We start from the raw sequence: 14433 nt of genomic DNA on the forward strand, positions 1-14433 counted from the left end.
AGAACGTAATCAACCAGGTAGGGTGTTGACTATTGTGTTATCCGACTCTCTGTTGTATTACATTACATTTCTGAGTATACTAGATTTGTGTTTCTATTTCACTTATACCTGATGACGATTGCTTGTGTTGCAATCGAAACGTCGTATGCTAGTATTTAATTTATTGTTTTATCTTTATACGTGACTTTACCGAAAGAACCAAAGAGTAATTCCTGCAGTCACGAAAGCTCCAAATCAAGATTGACAACAAAAACAAATGGAACGGAGCGTGACCGAGAGCGCGTTCACTGGTAGGAGATGGAGCGAGACGACGAGCACCTTGTTGATTGTCGCCACTACAGGATCGCGAGATATGGTGACGGCTTGTTGGGATGGCCTTCATCCAGCAGTGGATTGCCCACGGCCGATGGCAATGGCTTGGGGTGGTCTCCATCCAGCAGATAATTGGCCACGGCCGATGGCAATGGCTTGGGGTGGTCTCCATCCAGCAGAGAATTGCCCACGGCAGATGGCAATGGCTTGGGGTGGTCTCCATCCAGCAGAGAATTGCCCACGGCCGATGGCAATGGCTTGGGGTGGTCTCCATCCAGCAGAGAATTGCCCACGGCCGATGGCAATGGCTTGGGGTGGTCTCCATCCAGCAGAGAATTGCCCACGGCCGATGGCAATGGCTTGGGGTGGTCTCCATCCAGCAGAGAATTGCCCACGGCCGATGGCAATGGCTTGGGGTGGTCTCCATCCAGCAGAGAATTGCCCACGGCCGATGAGGATTTACACACGCAATTGTTCTTAGACCCCTTAAAACATAAACATACGTAATATACTGTATTTTTGTGCGTGTGTTAAACACACAATTTACATGTCAATAAGTAAACAATGAATCTGCAATACAAACACTACCACAGTGATTGCATTAGTAACTTGCAAAGAAGTTAATTGCAGCACAATATATATATTTACGCGTATTAAATAGTAGCTTCCCTGGTGCATTTGCATGGGCGCTTTGTTGATGCGTGACTTAATGTGATAATTGAAATGTGTCGACAGTGGCTGGGACAATAAACCGACGGCAAAGAGACGATACGTAACATAGCAATACCGATTTAATTCTTGAATTGTTTTACCACAATTTGAATATCTCGGGGGCACGCCAAACAACAACAACAACATTACAATGCAATGGTGCAAAGAAGCGTAATGTGTACAATAAACAAACCTTGTCGTAGCGTCAAAAATATGAATCATTTATGGAAAAACACACGTAGGTTTACGTTTGACTTGGGGGTAATTGCATTCATTAAATGATCGGCAGTAGGTAGACGCAGCTCTTCTCATTATTGCGGTGTCAATGTGCGCATTGTTCCGTGAAGGCTCACTCACCTTGACAGTGATGAAGTCTGCAGGGCCACCACGTGACGACAAAAACCCCCATTTCGGCAGAGATGTCTTCAAGGACACATCGCGTATCGGTCGGTCGTTTTGTCTTTGGAACTGCTTCGTGTGATTAGTTCGTTGTCCTTCCCCCGCACCTCCGATTAGAGACCCATAGACTCACATAGAGACCCATAGACTCGCACAGAGACCCATAGACTCTCACAGACACCCATAGACTCAAATAGAGACCCGTATACACACACAGAGACCCATATATTCACATAGATACCCATATACTGATACAGAGAAACATATTCACTTAGAGAGCTGTATACTCTACTCACACAGAGACCCATACACTCACACATCGACCCATATATTCACACAGAGACACAAAGACTCACACAGAGACACATAGACTCACACAGAGACCCATAGACTCACGCAGAGACCCATAGGCTCACACAGACCCATAGACTCACACGGAGACACATAGACTCGCACAGAGACTCATATACTAACACAGAGACCCATACACTCACACATCGACCCATATATTCACACAGAGACACATAGACTCTCACATAGACCCACAGACTCACGCAGAGACCCATAGACTCATACAGAAACCCATAGACTTACACAGAGACCCATAGACTCACACAGAGACCCGTAGACTCACACAGAGACTCATAGTTTGTTGTCCTCCCCCCGAACTTCCGATTATCACGGTTGGCTACGTACGGTGCGAAAGAGGTTCAACATACATACACATGTGTGTTTGAATGAATCAATGGTAGACCAGGAGCCTAAGCAGTTTGGCAGGTGAACTTCTTTTTTGTTGAAACGGTCAACGGGGAGGCCAGGAAAGCGTTGCAATGTGTGATGGTGAAACCAAGGGATTTGGCTATGATGTATGTATGTTCTATGTATGTTGTATGTATGTTATATGTTGAGCTTCTTTCGCACCGTACGTATCCAACCATGCTCATCGGACGTGTGGGGGAAGGACAACAAACTAAACACAAAGAGCGGTATTCTTAGGTTTTTTCGGTAAAGTCACGTAGGTAAAACATCAAAATAAGGTAAAACATCAAAATAATGAAAATAAAATAAAACAAAAATCACGACGTTTCGGAGGCAACACAAGTCTCCGTCATCAGGTGGGACCGTCACCTGATGACGGAGACTTGTGTTGCCTCCGAAACGTCGTGATTTTTGTTTTATTTTATTTTTATTTTATTTTCATTAATTTTGATGGTTTACCTACGTGACTTTACCGAAAAAACCTAAGAATATGATTCCTTGCAGTCACGAAAGCTTCACATCTAGAACAAAGAGCGGTGTTTAAGAAATTACTTCATCGATCTCGATGATCATTTAAGAGTGCACAGCTCCCAATAGCTTCCTAATTTCGAAAGGAAGAGACCGTTCCAGACGGCCACAGAAGCGACTATGTGAAAGACGATACAGTGATGGCTCAACAAAAGCCGCTGCTGCTGCTGTCGGCTGCGAGGATGAGCTGAGTTCGCGTTGTAGTCGTTCGTGCTCCTTTGACGAAATCAGCAACGGGACATTGTGGTCACAAAGAGTTGGACATCCAACAGAGTGACGCAGAGACCCATGGAGTTACGTAGCTGATGTAAACGTGAACAGCTCCCGGTGTTGATTGGTCCACACCCGAGACAGCTTTCCTTAGAGCCTAGTCTCACATGGTGTTGGACCAAATGACGGCAAAAGGCGCACAACTCAAAGACAATGCGTCATCTGGTCCAACCCATGTGAGACTAGGCTCTAAGGAAAGCTGTCTCGGGTGTGGACCAATCAACTTCAAGGACAGTGCATATATTATCAGAGTTATGTTTTTTGTTTGCATTATGACTGCAGGTATTGTGGTCTATGCAAACATGACTCCTTGTAAAAAAAAAAGGTGTCAGTTTTGTTGCCAGATAGAAGGGTTAAAAAAAACAATTATCATATTTTTTACTGGCAAATGAGGTTCCAATGGAGCTCCCGGTGGCTCTCCTGCTGCCGTGAAGAAGAGAGCGTTCCAGACGGCCGCAGAAGCGCATCTGAAAGCGCCGCGCGATGGTCCAGTGAGCGCCGTCTGTGATCGATGGCTCAACAAAAGCTGCCGCAGCGCAGTTCGCGCGATGATGGTTTCATGGTTTTATGGTCCTTGACGAGATCGGCAGCGAGGTATGACGACGTCTGGATCTTGACGAGAGCAGTCAGTCCCCCGAGTTGTGACCGTAACGCGTTGCAACACAAAAGGCGGCTTTACATTTTATTTTTCAAAGATCTGACAACGAAAATCCGCGGCGCCTCCGTCCACCGCTTCAGCGTTGGCGACTGCTCGCCATGTACAACAACTCTTCCACAGGAGTGGGACATTCACGATGACCCCCCCCACTCCCACGGCCACAGATCCATAGACTCACACAGAGACCCGTAGACTCACACAGAGACCCGTAGACTCAAATACTCCCACGGCCACAACTCTTCCACAGGAGTGGGACATTCACGATGACCCCCCCCACTCCCACGGCCACAGATCCATAGACTCACACAGAGACCCGTAGACTCACACAGAGACCCGTAGACTCAAATACTCCCACGGCCACAACTCTTCCACAGGAGTGGGACATTCACGATGACCCCCCCCACTCCCACGGCCACAGATCCATAGACTCACACAGAGACCCGTAGACTCACACAGAGACCCGTAGACTCAAATACTCCCACGGCCACAACTCTTCCACAGGAGTGGGACATTCACGATGACCCCCCCCACTCCCACGGCCACAGATCCATAGACTCACACAGAGACCCGTAGACTCACACAGAGACCCGTAGACTCAAATACTCCCACGGCCACAACTCTTCCACAGGAGTGGGACATTCACGATGACCCCCCCCACTCCCACGGCCACAGATCCATAGACTCACACAGAGACCCGTAGACTCACACAGAGACCCGTAGACTCAAATACTCCCACAGCCACAACTCTTCCACAGGAGTGGGACATTCACGATGACCCCCCCAACTCCCACGGCCACAGATCCATAGACTCACACAGAGACCCGTAGACTCACACAGAGACCCATAGACTCAAATACTCCCACGGCCACAACTCTTCCACAGGAGTGGGACATTCACGATGACCCCCCCCACTCCCACGGCCACAACTCTTCCACAGGAGTGGGACATTCACGATGACCCCCCCCACTCCCACGGCCACAACTCTTCCACAGGAGTGGGACATTCACGATGACCCCCCCCCCAACACTTCCACAGGAGTGGGACATTCACGATGACCCCCCCAACTCCCACGGCCACAGATCCATAGACTCACACAGAGACCCGTAGACTCACACAGAGACCCGTAGACTCACACAGAGACCCATAGACTCACACAGAGACCCATAGACTCACACAGAGACCCGTAGACTCACACAGAGACCCATAGACTCACACAGAGACCCGTAGACTCACACAGAGACCCGTAGACTCACACAGAGACCCATAGACTCACACAGAGACCCGTAGACTCACACAGAGACCCGTAGACTCACACAGAGACCCATAGACTCACACAGAGACCCATAGACTCACACAGAGACCCATAGACTCAAATACTCCCACGGCCACAACTCTTCCACAGGAGTGGGACATTCACGATGACCCCCCCACTCCCACGGCCACAGATCCATAGACTCACACAGAGACCCGTAGACTCACACAGAGACCCATAGACTCAAATACTCCCACGGCCACAACTCTTCCACAGGAGTGGGACATTCACGATGACCCCCCCCACTCCCACGGCCACAGATCCATAGACTCACACAGAGACCCATAGACTCACACAGAGACCCGTAGACTCACACAGAGACCCGTAGACTCACACAGAGACCCATAGACTCACACAGAGACCCGTAGACTCACACAGAGACCCATAGACTCACACAGAGACCCGTAGACTCACACAGAGACCCGTAGACTCACACAGAGACCCATAGACTCACACAGAGACCCATAGACTCACACAGAGACCCATAGACTCACACAGAGACCCGTAGACTCACACAGAGACCCGTAGACTCACACAGAGACCCATAGACTCACACAGAGACCCATAGACTCACACAGAGACCCGTAGACTCACACAGAGACCCATAGACTCACACAGAGACCCATAGACTCAAATACTCCCACGGCCACAACTCTTCCACAGGAGTGGGACGTTCACGATGACCCCCCCCCCTCCCCCAACACTTCCACACGAGTGGGACATTCACAGTGAGCCTCTCCCCTCCCACGGCCAACCACCACCAGGGTGCAGTGACCTCGTCCACCACTCGAGCCGCACGGTGGACCCCACCCCACGTCAACCCTCTCCGGCGCGAGTCGCCCCGACTCGACAACTTCAACTCACCCCCCCCCCCTCCCTCCCACCATTCACAGCGGCTCGCCGTGACATGAACAGAACTATGACGAACGGGGGGGAGGGCGGGGTAGGGAGGTTTCTCAATAATAATAATTATTATAAAATAATAAATTAATTAGAAACAAAACCCAACTCACTCTTTTCGTTCCGGGCCGGTCTCCGTTACCCCTCTCGGCACGCGGATGTTTGCAGAGCGGCGAGCGAGCTTCGGCGATTTTACAGCGGTGGTCGTGGTGGTGCCCCCCCCACCACCAAGTGAGATGAGATGTCTCAATGACGCTCGTAGCGCTGGGCGAATTTTTTGTTTTAAAATTCTTCAAACAAAACTCCAAATCTTGAACGGGAAGAGGAAAAACCCTGGGGGGAGGTGGGGGTAGAAGGGGGAGGATGCCCAGGTGGTGACCAGAGTTCCACAAATATTGGTGAGAGAAAAGCAAAACAAAAAACACCTCCACTGAGAGGCACAGCTCCTAACGAGGGATGATTGATGTGGGGGGGGGGGGGCGACAACCCTGACCCCTCCCCCCACGGCATCTAATTTGGTGACCTCCGCGCGCAGGTCGACTCTGACATCACGTGGCGAGGACGACCTCCACGCGGGGCTTGGCAAACAGCGCCGTCTGTGGCGAGGACGTTGAAAGGACGAAAACATTTACATCTCTACGAGTGTGAGTGTGTGAGTGTGTGTGGGGGTGGGTGAGGGTGTGTGAGTGTGTGAGTGTGTGTGAGTGTGTGTGTGAGTCTGTGTGAGTGTGTGTGTATATGTGTGAGTGTGTGTGAGTGTGTGTATGGTAGTGTGTGTATGAGTGTGTGTGTATATGTGTGAGTGTGTTAGTGTGTGTATGAGTGTATGTGTATATGAGTCTGAGTGTGTGAGTGTGTGTGTCGTTCAAAAGACGGCCACGGGATGAAATGCGACCGCGTGAACGGAGCCTCCGGGGAGATGGAGCGACGGAATCAGTTCGTGTGCAGGCGCTGGGTGGATCGGCGGAGTCGGCGGCGGCGGTGGCTTGGAGAGGCCTCCATCCAGCAGCGGATTGAGCACGGCTGGCGGCGAAGACGACGGCTCGGAGGAACGGAAGCCGGCGACTGGAGACGACCTCACAACGTGCCTCGCCCCTCTGGGCCTAGATCCTGGAAGGGAGTGGAGAGACAACGTGGGAGAGAGACGTCGTGAGAGAGACAACGTGGGAGACAACGTGGGAGAGAGACAACGTGGGAGAGGGACATCGTAAGAGAGAGACAATGTGGGAGTGAGCGAGAGAGTGAGCGAGAGGTGGGGGTTTACATAAAGCAAAGTAAAAAAAAAATACGAAATGATGAACGAAGCAAAGTGCCGACTACACCGAGCATCTTCTTGTTTCCACTGATCGTAAAAAAGAGAGAGAGACAGGGAGCTTGTAGCCCCTCAGCCTCGTCATTGCCCGCCCCCCCCCCCCCCTCGTGTGTTGTACAGCAGTCACTGTGTTAGACCCCACTCACCTCACCCACCACACCTTCCTCCCTCCCTCCCTCACCTCCCTAACCTCACCTCCCTCACCTCCGTCCACTCACCTCACCCACCACACCTCCCTCACCTCCCTCCCTCACCTCCCTCCCTCCCCTCCCTCACCTCCCTCACCTCACCTCACCTCCCTCACCTCCCTCACCTCACCTCACCTCCCTCACCTCACCTCCCTCACCTCACCTCACCTCCCTCACCTCCCTCACCTCCCTCACCTCACCTCCCTCACTCACCTCCCTCACCTCCCTCCCTCACCTCCCTCACCTCACCTCCCTCACCTCCCTCCCTCACCTCCCTCACCTCCCTCCCTCCCTCACCTCCCTCCCTCCCTCCCTCACCTCCCTCACCTCACCTCCCTCCCTCCCTCCCTCACCTCCCTCACCTCCCTCCCTCACCTCACCTCACCTCCCTCACCTCCCTCACCTCCCTCACTCACCTCCCTCACCTCACCTCCCTCACCTCCCTCACCTCACCTCCCTCACCTCCCTCACCTCCCTCACTCACCTCCCTCACCTCACCTCCCTCACCTCACCTCCCTCACCTCCCTCACCTCACCTCACCTCCCTCACCTCACCTCCCTCACCTCCCTCACCTCCCTCACTCACCTCCCTCACCTCACCTCCCTCACCTCCCTCCCTCACCTCCCTCACCTCACCTCCCTCACCTCACCTCCCTCACATCACCTCATCTCACCTCCCTCACCTCACCTCCCTCACCTCCCTCACCTCCCTCCCTCCCTCACCTCCCTCCCTCACCTCCCTCACCTCACCTCCCTCACCTCCCTCACCTCACCTCCCTCACCTCCCTCACCTCCCTCACCTCACCTCACCTCACCTCCCTCACCTCACCTCCCTCACTCACCTCCCTCACCTCCCTCACCTCCCTCCCTCACCTCCCTCACCTCACCTCCCTCACCTCCCTCACCTCCCTCCCTCCCTCACCTCCCTCCCTCACCTCCCTCCCTCCCTCACCTCCCTCACCTCACCTCCCTCCCTCCCTCCCTCACCTCCCTCACCTCCCTCCCTCACCTCACCTCCCTCACCTCACCTCACCTCACCTCCCTCACCTCACCTCCCTCACCTCCCTCACTCACCTCCCTCACCTCACCTCCCTCACCTCCCTCACCTCCCTCACCTCACCTCCCTCACCTCACCTCCCTCACCTCCCTCACCTCACCTCCCTCACCTCCCTCACCTCACCTCATCTCACCTCCCTCACCTCACCTCACCTTCCTCACCTCCCTCACCTCCCTCCCTCCCTCACCTCCCTCACCTCACCTCCCTCACCTCCCTCACCTCACCTCCCTCACCTCCCTCACCTCACCTCCCTCCCCTCACCTCCCTCATCCCCTTGTCACCACCACAGCAAATTCCAGGAGCTGCCCAATGAGTTCGGACTGAGAACTCTAACGCGGCCGTCTGGAACGCTCTCTTCCTTCTGATATTAGGAAGCCACTTGGAGCTGTGGCACTTTCTTTTTAATCATCTCGATTGACAAACTCATTTATTTAGAACTGCTTGTTGTTGTTGTTGTGTTTAGTTTGTTGTCCTCCTACGACGTAGGGTGCGAAAGAAGTTCAACGTATATGGTGAATCGCCCTTCTTTTTTTACTGAACACATTTGTCAATAGTGCTACCTTCAAAGGAAATGTCTTTCTGTGTGCCGTGGAGGCCCGTTGCCCGAAACGTCGCCTGTTATACACATTTTCTTTGTAAGGCCACAGTGTTTTTGATTAATGTTTTGATATACATGTTGTTGTTGTTATTATTTGCGCTTGTGTACCACCACTGCAGCAGCATCACCAAATAATTTAGTTATTTATAGAGGGCGCTTCACATCCATAGAAGTGTCTCAGAGGGCATTTTTACATCTCGGAATATTTTCGTGAATGGCCGACAACCACATTTCGTCTCAAATAACCAATTTTTATTACACTCCTTTACCCAGGAGTCTCATTGAGTCCCAAGATTATTTTCCAGGGAAGATCCTGACAAGGGGAGCGATGTTGCCGCTGCTTCATCCTGCTGGAGATCCTAATCGATTAATTTGCAAGGGAAAAAAATTAACCCGTAAAAACAAAGTTTTTCACTATAAATCCTTTATATGCGTGGCATCGGTTTTATTTTATTATTAATTTCAGTTTTTCTTGAGTAAGAGTTTCATTTTTATCACATTGGTATTTTAAATTAAATATGAATTTTTTTTTCCTAAAAAGTGGAAAATTTTGGAAAAAAATGTTCACGAAAATAAATTGTCACGCACAACGATTCTGTGTGCAAAATGTCAGCTCGATTGGACCACGGGAAGTGGGTTAAAAAACGACCGAAAGATTGGCACGGTCGTAAGCGCGCAAGCAAGTGAACTTAATATAAAGGATTTAAAAAGTCAGCACAGGGTTATCAGTGAAAGCGTTTTGTTCCATTAGCAATATACAGGAACATTGTAAATACACATATATATTTTAAATCAAAGCTTTTATTAGACTACATCGACAGACGAGAGGGAGCTACGGGATCAGCTTACTGTGCAGATGCTGGGTTCGATTGTTTACATCGCATGAATCGTGAGAGGCGGTGGAAAACCGACACTGTCAATTTCTTGGTTCTTTCGGTAAAGTCACGTAGAAGGGAAATAAAAAAAATAAAAAAAAATAAACATAATAAAATATATTTATTATTGTATTATTTCCCTTCTACGTGACTTTACCGAAAGAACCAAGAAGATGAATCCCTGCAGTCACGAAAGCTTTAAATCGACACTGTCAACTCAAGGATTTTTGATTAAATTTCGATTTAAAGCTTTCGTGACTGCAGGGATTCATCTTCTTGGTTCTTTCGGTAAAGTGACTTTACCGAAAGAACCAAGAAGAGTTTTGATTAATTTGACCTTGTGGAAGGCTGGCTGAGATCCGTGGTTCTTCTTTCAGAAGCGACCTGACGATCACAAATGACGGCTCAACCACGTGACTTCTCATCATCGTCATCGTGTGGACATGTACAGCAGCCAAACACGTGGCGATGTTGATTCGAAATGTGGAGGTGAAAACCGCAGGGCCCGGAGAAAAATCCACGCTACCATGGGGAGAGAGGCACGCAAATATTCAGTTGTCAGGGTCGGGATCGGGATCGAACCCATGCCCTCCTGCATACCAGGCAAGGGACTTAGCATCTCGCTACCGTGGCGCCCTTAAAAAGAGAGACCTTCATCTAGCAGTGGATCGTTCACGGCGATGATGATGAGGATAATTAAGACTCAATTACTGGCTAATCCAGGCACGCGATCTCCTGCTGCTGGTGCTGAACCAGCAGCAGGAGATCGTCATACTAATTGAAGTTGTGAAACGTAACACAAAATATAATTTAGTGTTGCAAAATACATGAGAAAATTAATACAGTAGTTTGGAATATTAATGCATACAATCAATTTCTAAATATATATATAAACCAACGTGAATATCCCTTAGTGCCTTCTAATCATTCCTCGCTTATGGCGTTGCCAGCTGTCCTGATTTTCCTAGGAACGTCTTCTTGTCGAGGCAACTCTTCGTCGTCTTGAGACATCTCCAAGTCTTCCAGGGACATTGAACGTCCCATTTTTTTTGTTACTTTGTCAGTTGCACATCGATGATAATGATTACGAAAATAATTAATCATCATTATTAGAATTAATGCGTTGTGTTGAATCGTTCATAATAATGATCATAATGAAAATAATTTCTTTCGATGTCATAATTAGTACAATGAAAATAAATATTATTATGCACCATCCAATACAAACCTTGCTCACCTACACACTGACGGTGACCCCTGGAGGTCACCACCCCTACTCACTCACCTACACACTCACGGTGACCCCTGAAGGTCACCACCCCCACTCACTCACCTACACACTGACGGTGACCCCTGGAGGTGACCACCCCCACTCACTCACCTAAACACTGACGGTGACCCCTGAAGGTCACCACCCCACTCACTCACCTACACACTGACGGTGACCCCTGGAGGTCACCACCCCCACTCACTCACCTACACACTGACAGTGACCTCTAGCGGTGACCACCCCCACTCACTCACCTACACCCTCTCGGTCAGAGTGGCTCGCAACCCATGGCCCATTGACCCCTGGTGGCTCGCAAGATCTCTGGAAGTGGTCTTCAGCAGACCTGCGGCGGATACTCCAATTTTTTTTAGTTTTTTTTTGGTCGGAGCGCAAACGCACTTAATAATGTAGCGTAACTTACTTGCGCAGCACCGCTTGAAATTTCCTCATCGTGCATTGAAAATATGCGCGTGTGGATGAATACTAAAATACGCAGTGCGAGACATTAAGGATGAATCACCCTGTACTGCGGCAAGTGGTCACGTGTGCGCCTCGATCTCGATTTGATCTCGCTCTCTTTTTCTGGTGTACGCGACGTACAAGTGACATTCATCATCTCGTCGTCACCGCCATCACCACTGTCATCATCGTCGTCGTCACCACCATCACCACTGTCATCATCGTCGTCGTCACCACCATCACCACCGTCATCATCTCGTCGTCACCACCATCACCACCGTCATCATCTCGTCGTCACCACCATCACCACCGTCATCATCTCGTCGTCACCACCATCACCACCGTCATCATCGTCGTCGTCACCACCATCACCACTGTCATCATCGTCGTCGTCACCACCATCACCACTGTCATCATCTCGTCGTCACCACCATCACCACCGTCATCATCGTCGTCGTCGGCCATGATCCATCCACTGCTGAATGAAGGCCTCCAAAAGCCGTCGCCATCTCTCGCCGGTCCTACGATGTACGTATGCACAGTACGGTGAACTTCTTTCTCGCCGTACGTGCTAATCGGAGGTGCGCGGGAAGGGCACGAAACTAAACACAACAACAACAACAACGAGCAGTTTCTAAGGAAATTAAGTTTGTCAATCTCGAGGATTTAAGAGCGCCATATCTCCCAGCGGCGTCCTAAAATCGCGAAGGGAGAGCGTTCCAGACGGCCCATCCCGTGGACGTTTCCCACCGCACGGCAACCAATCGGAGGTGCAACGCTCCACAGTCGATCCCATTATTCCGCTCCGTCCCTCGACTGCCGCTCCGTCGCTCGTCTCGACACGTCACGGCCAGCGTCGCTCTGACAGCTGCGAGGGCGTCTCAGACCCGCGGATGCTCTCCAGTGCACGTGGGGGTTCGTCTTTGACGTCGCGGAGATTTCAAATGCGGTCCACATCACTCACGCTCGGAAATCTTCCAACTGCACCCCCCCCCAACACCCACCCCCCCCGGCAGTGTCCACCAGGATCGTCCACAGACCTCTCCCCTCCCCCTTTGACACCACCCCCCCCCTCTACCCCCACCACCCCCCCACCCCAAAACCACCCCCACCACCCCCCCCACCACCACCACCCCCACCACCCCCCACCACCACCCACCACGCCCCCACCACCCCCCCCACCACAACCCCCCCACACTCCCCCACTGATGGTGGGTGGTGGTGGTGGTGGTGGGTAGGGGTGGTGGTGGTGGGTGGTGGTGGTGGGGGTGGTAGTGGGGTGATAGTGGTGGAGTGGGGGTGGTGATGGGGTGGTGGTGGTGGAGTGGGGGTGGTGTGGGATTGATGGTGGTGGGGTGTTGATGGGGTGGTGGTGGTGACATCGGTCTGCAGGTCGTCTCAAGCACTCCCCGTGGGAAACTCGCGAGATAAGTTGCCCGTTGGGTTGGGTTCCGAGTCCATAGTTTGCAGTAAAAAAACACAAATGTTAAAGCTACACATCTATGTTTGCGCGATCTAACCCAAAATAACCTTTATTGTGAATAATATTGGTCGCGAAAGCCTACGTGTTAAACTTACAACTTCGAAATCGATGTTTGTGACTAGATTTAACTCCGTGTTTGCCCAATGCAGAACGAGTTTTCTTTATATATATATACATATATCACGTGAGCAAGAGTGCAGAATGACGGTTCATCCAGATGTAGAGTTCTTGAAATATATATTTTTTGTCGCGTTAGTGGTGACCTCGTGAATGAAAGTGGTTAAAGCTCGGTTAAGGTCACCTTTCCGACAATGTCCCTTCTTGCAATGTTCACTGCAACAACAACAACCACCGCTATTCACCACCGAGTGGTGGTGACGTCACCACGGCGCCTGTGCCAGGCTATGTGCACTGGCATTCTGCGGCCGTCTGGAACGCTCTCACTTCCGATATTAGGAAGCCGTTGCAGCTAAGCGCTTTTATATCATCTAGATCGAAAACTCATTGATCTAGAACTGCTTTTTGTGTGTAGTTTGTTGTCCTTCCCCCCGCACCTCCGATTTGCACGGTTGGCTACGTACGGTGCGAAAGAAGTTCAGCATACAGGTCATACTATACATAAGTGTGATATGGAAGAAGATTCATTGACTGAAACATAGCCTTTTATAAAATGTAAGGCCACATTGTTAATGGCAAATGTGTTGAATCTCCATATTAGAGATTTTTTGGGGGGTTAGATCGTGTAAATATAAATGTACCGTTAAACTCGCCATCACCCGACACAGCCAATTAGTAAATATTTGTCACGGAAACAAAACGTGCCAATTCGTTACTATTTTTCGATTTAAAGCTTTCGTGACTGCAGGGATTCATCTTCTTGGTTCTTTCAGTAAAGTCACGTAGAATGGAAATAATAAAAATGCATTATTATATTATTATGTTTTATTTTTATTATTATATTATTTCCATTCTACGTGACTTTACCGAAAGAACCAAGAAGATGAATTCGTTACTAGTTCAGCACTAACCGGTTGTGTGTTGGAAAGTAAACCCACTACAACATTTACAATTCCAGTACCGTGACAATTCGCCGATAATTACGACAACGACAACAACAACGACGGCTAGCAGCATCATCAGGTGACAGCCACAGAGTTGTGGAGAAATCCTCTTCCTTATTCTTAAATAGAGGGGGGAGGGGCATACATGTGATGTCGTCACTTGTTTGTGAGCCAATCAGATGGAGGGGGGTGTAAGCGTATAAATTATGACGCTGGTTGTGATTACTGGCGTAACCTCACGGCGCTCGAATTGTAAATGTTGTGGTGGGTTTACCCTCCAAC

General features: G+C 50.3%; 1 protein-coding gene across 2 annotated transcripts in view; it reads right to left on the reverse strand.

Annotated features, from left to right (window-relative positions):
- Nucleotides 1-3252: 3252 nt before the first annotated feature.
- GPR83 (G protein-coupled receptor 83) overlaps nt 3253-14433 on the reverse strand; it is a 51732-nt gene continuing 40551 nt past the window's right edge. Inside the window, exon 6 of one of the 2 annotated variants that reach the window (XM_078880100.1) lies at nt 3253-6959. In XM_078880100.1, the coding sequence (XP_078736226.1) occupies nt 6953-6959 (7 nt within the window). In that variant the 3' untranslated portion in view covers nt 3253-6952. The remainder of the gene's footprint in view (nt 6960-14433) is intronic. The other variant, XM_078880101.1, reaches the window with a different exon arrangement.

The sequence above is a fragment of the Lampetra fluviatilis genome, chromosome 56, assembly GCF_964198595.1.
Source record: "Lampetra fluviatilis chromosome 56, kcLamFluv1.1, whole genome shotgun sequence".
NCBI lineage: Eukaryota > Metazoa > Chordata > Hyperoartia > Petromyzontiformes > Petromyzontidae > Lampetra > Lampetra fluviatilis.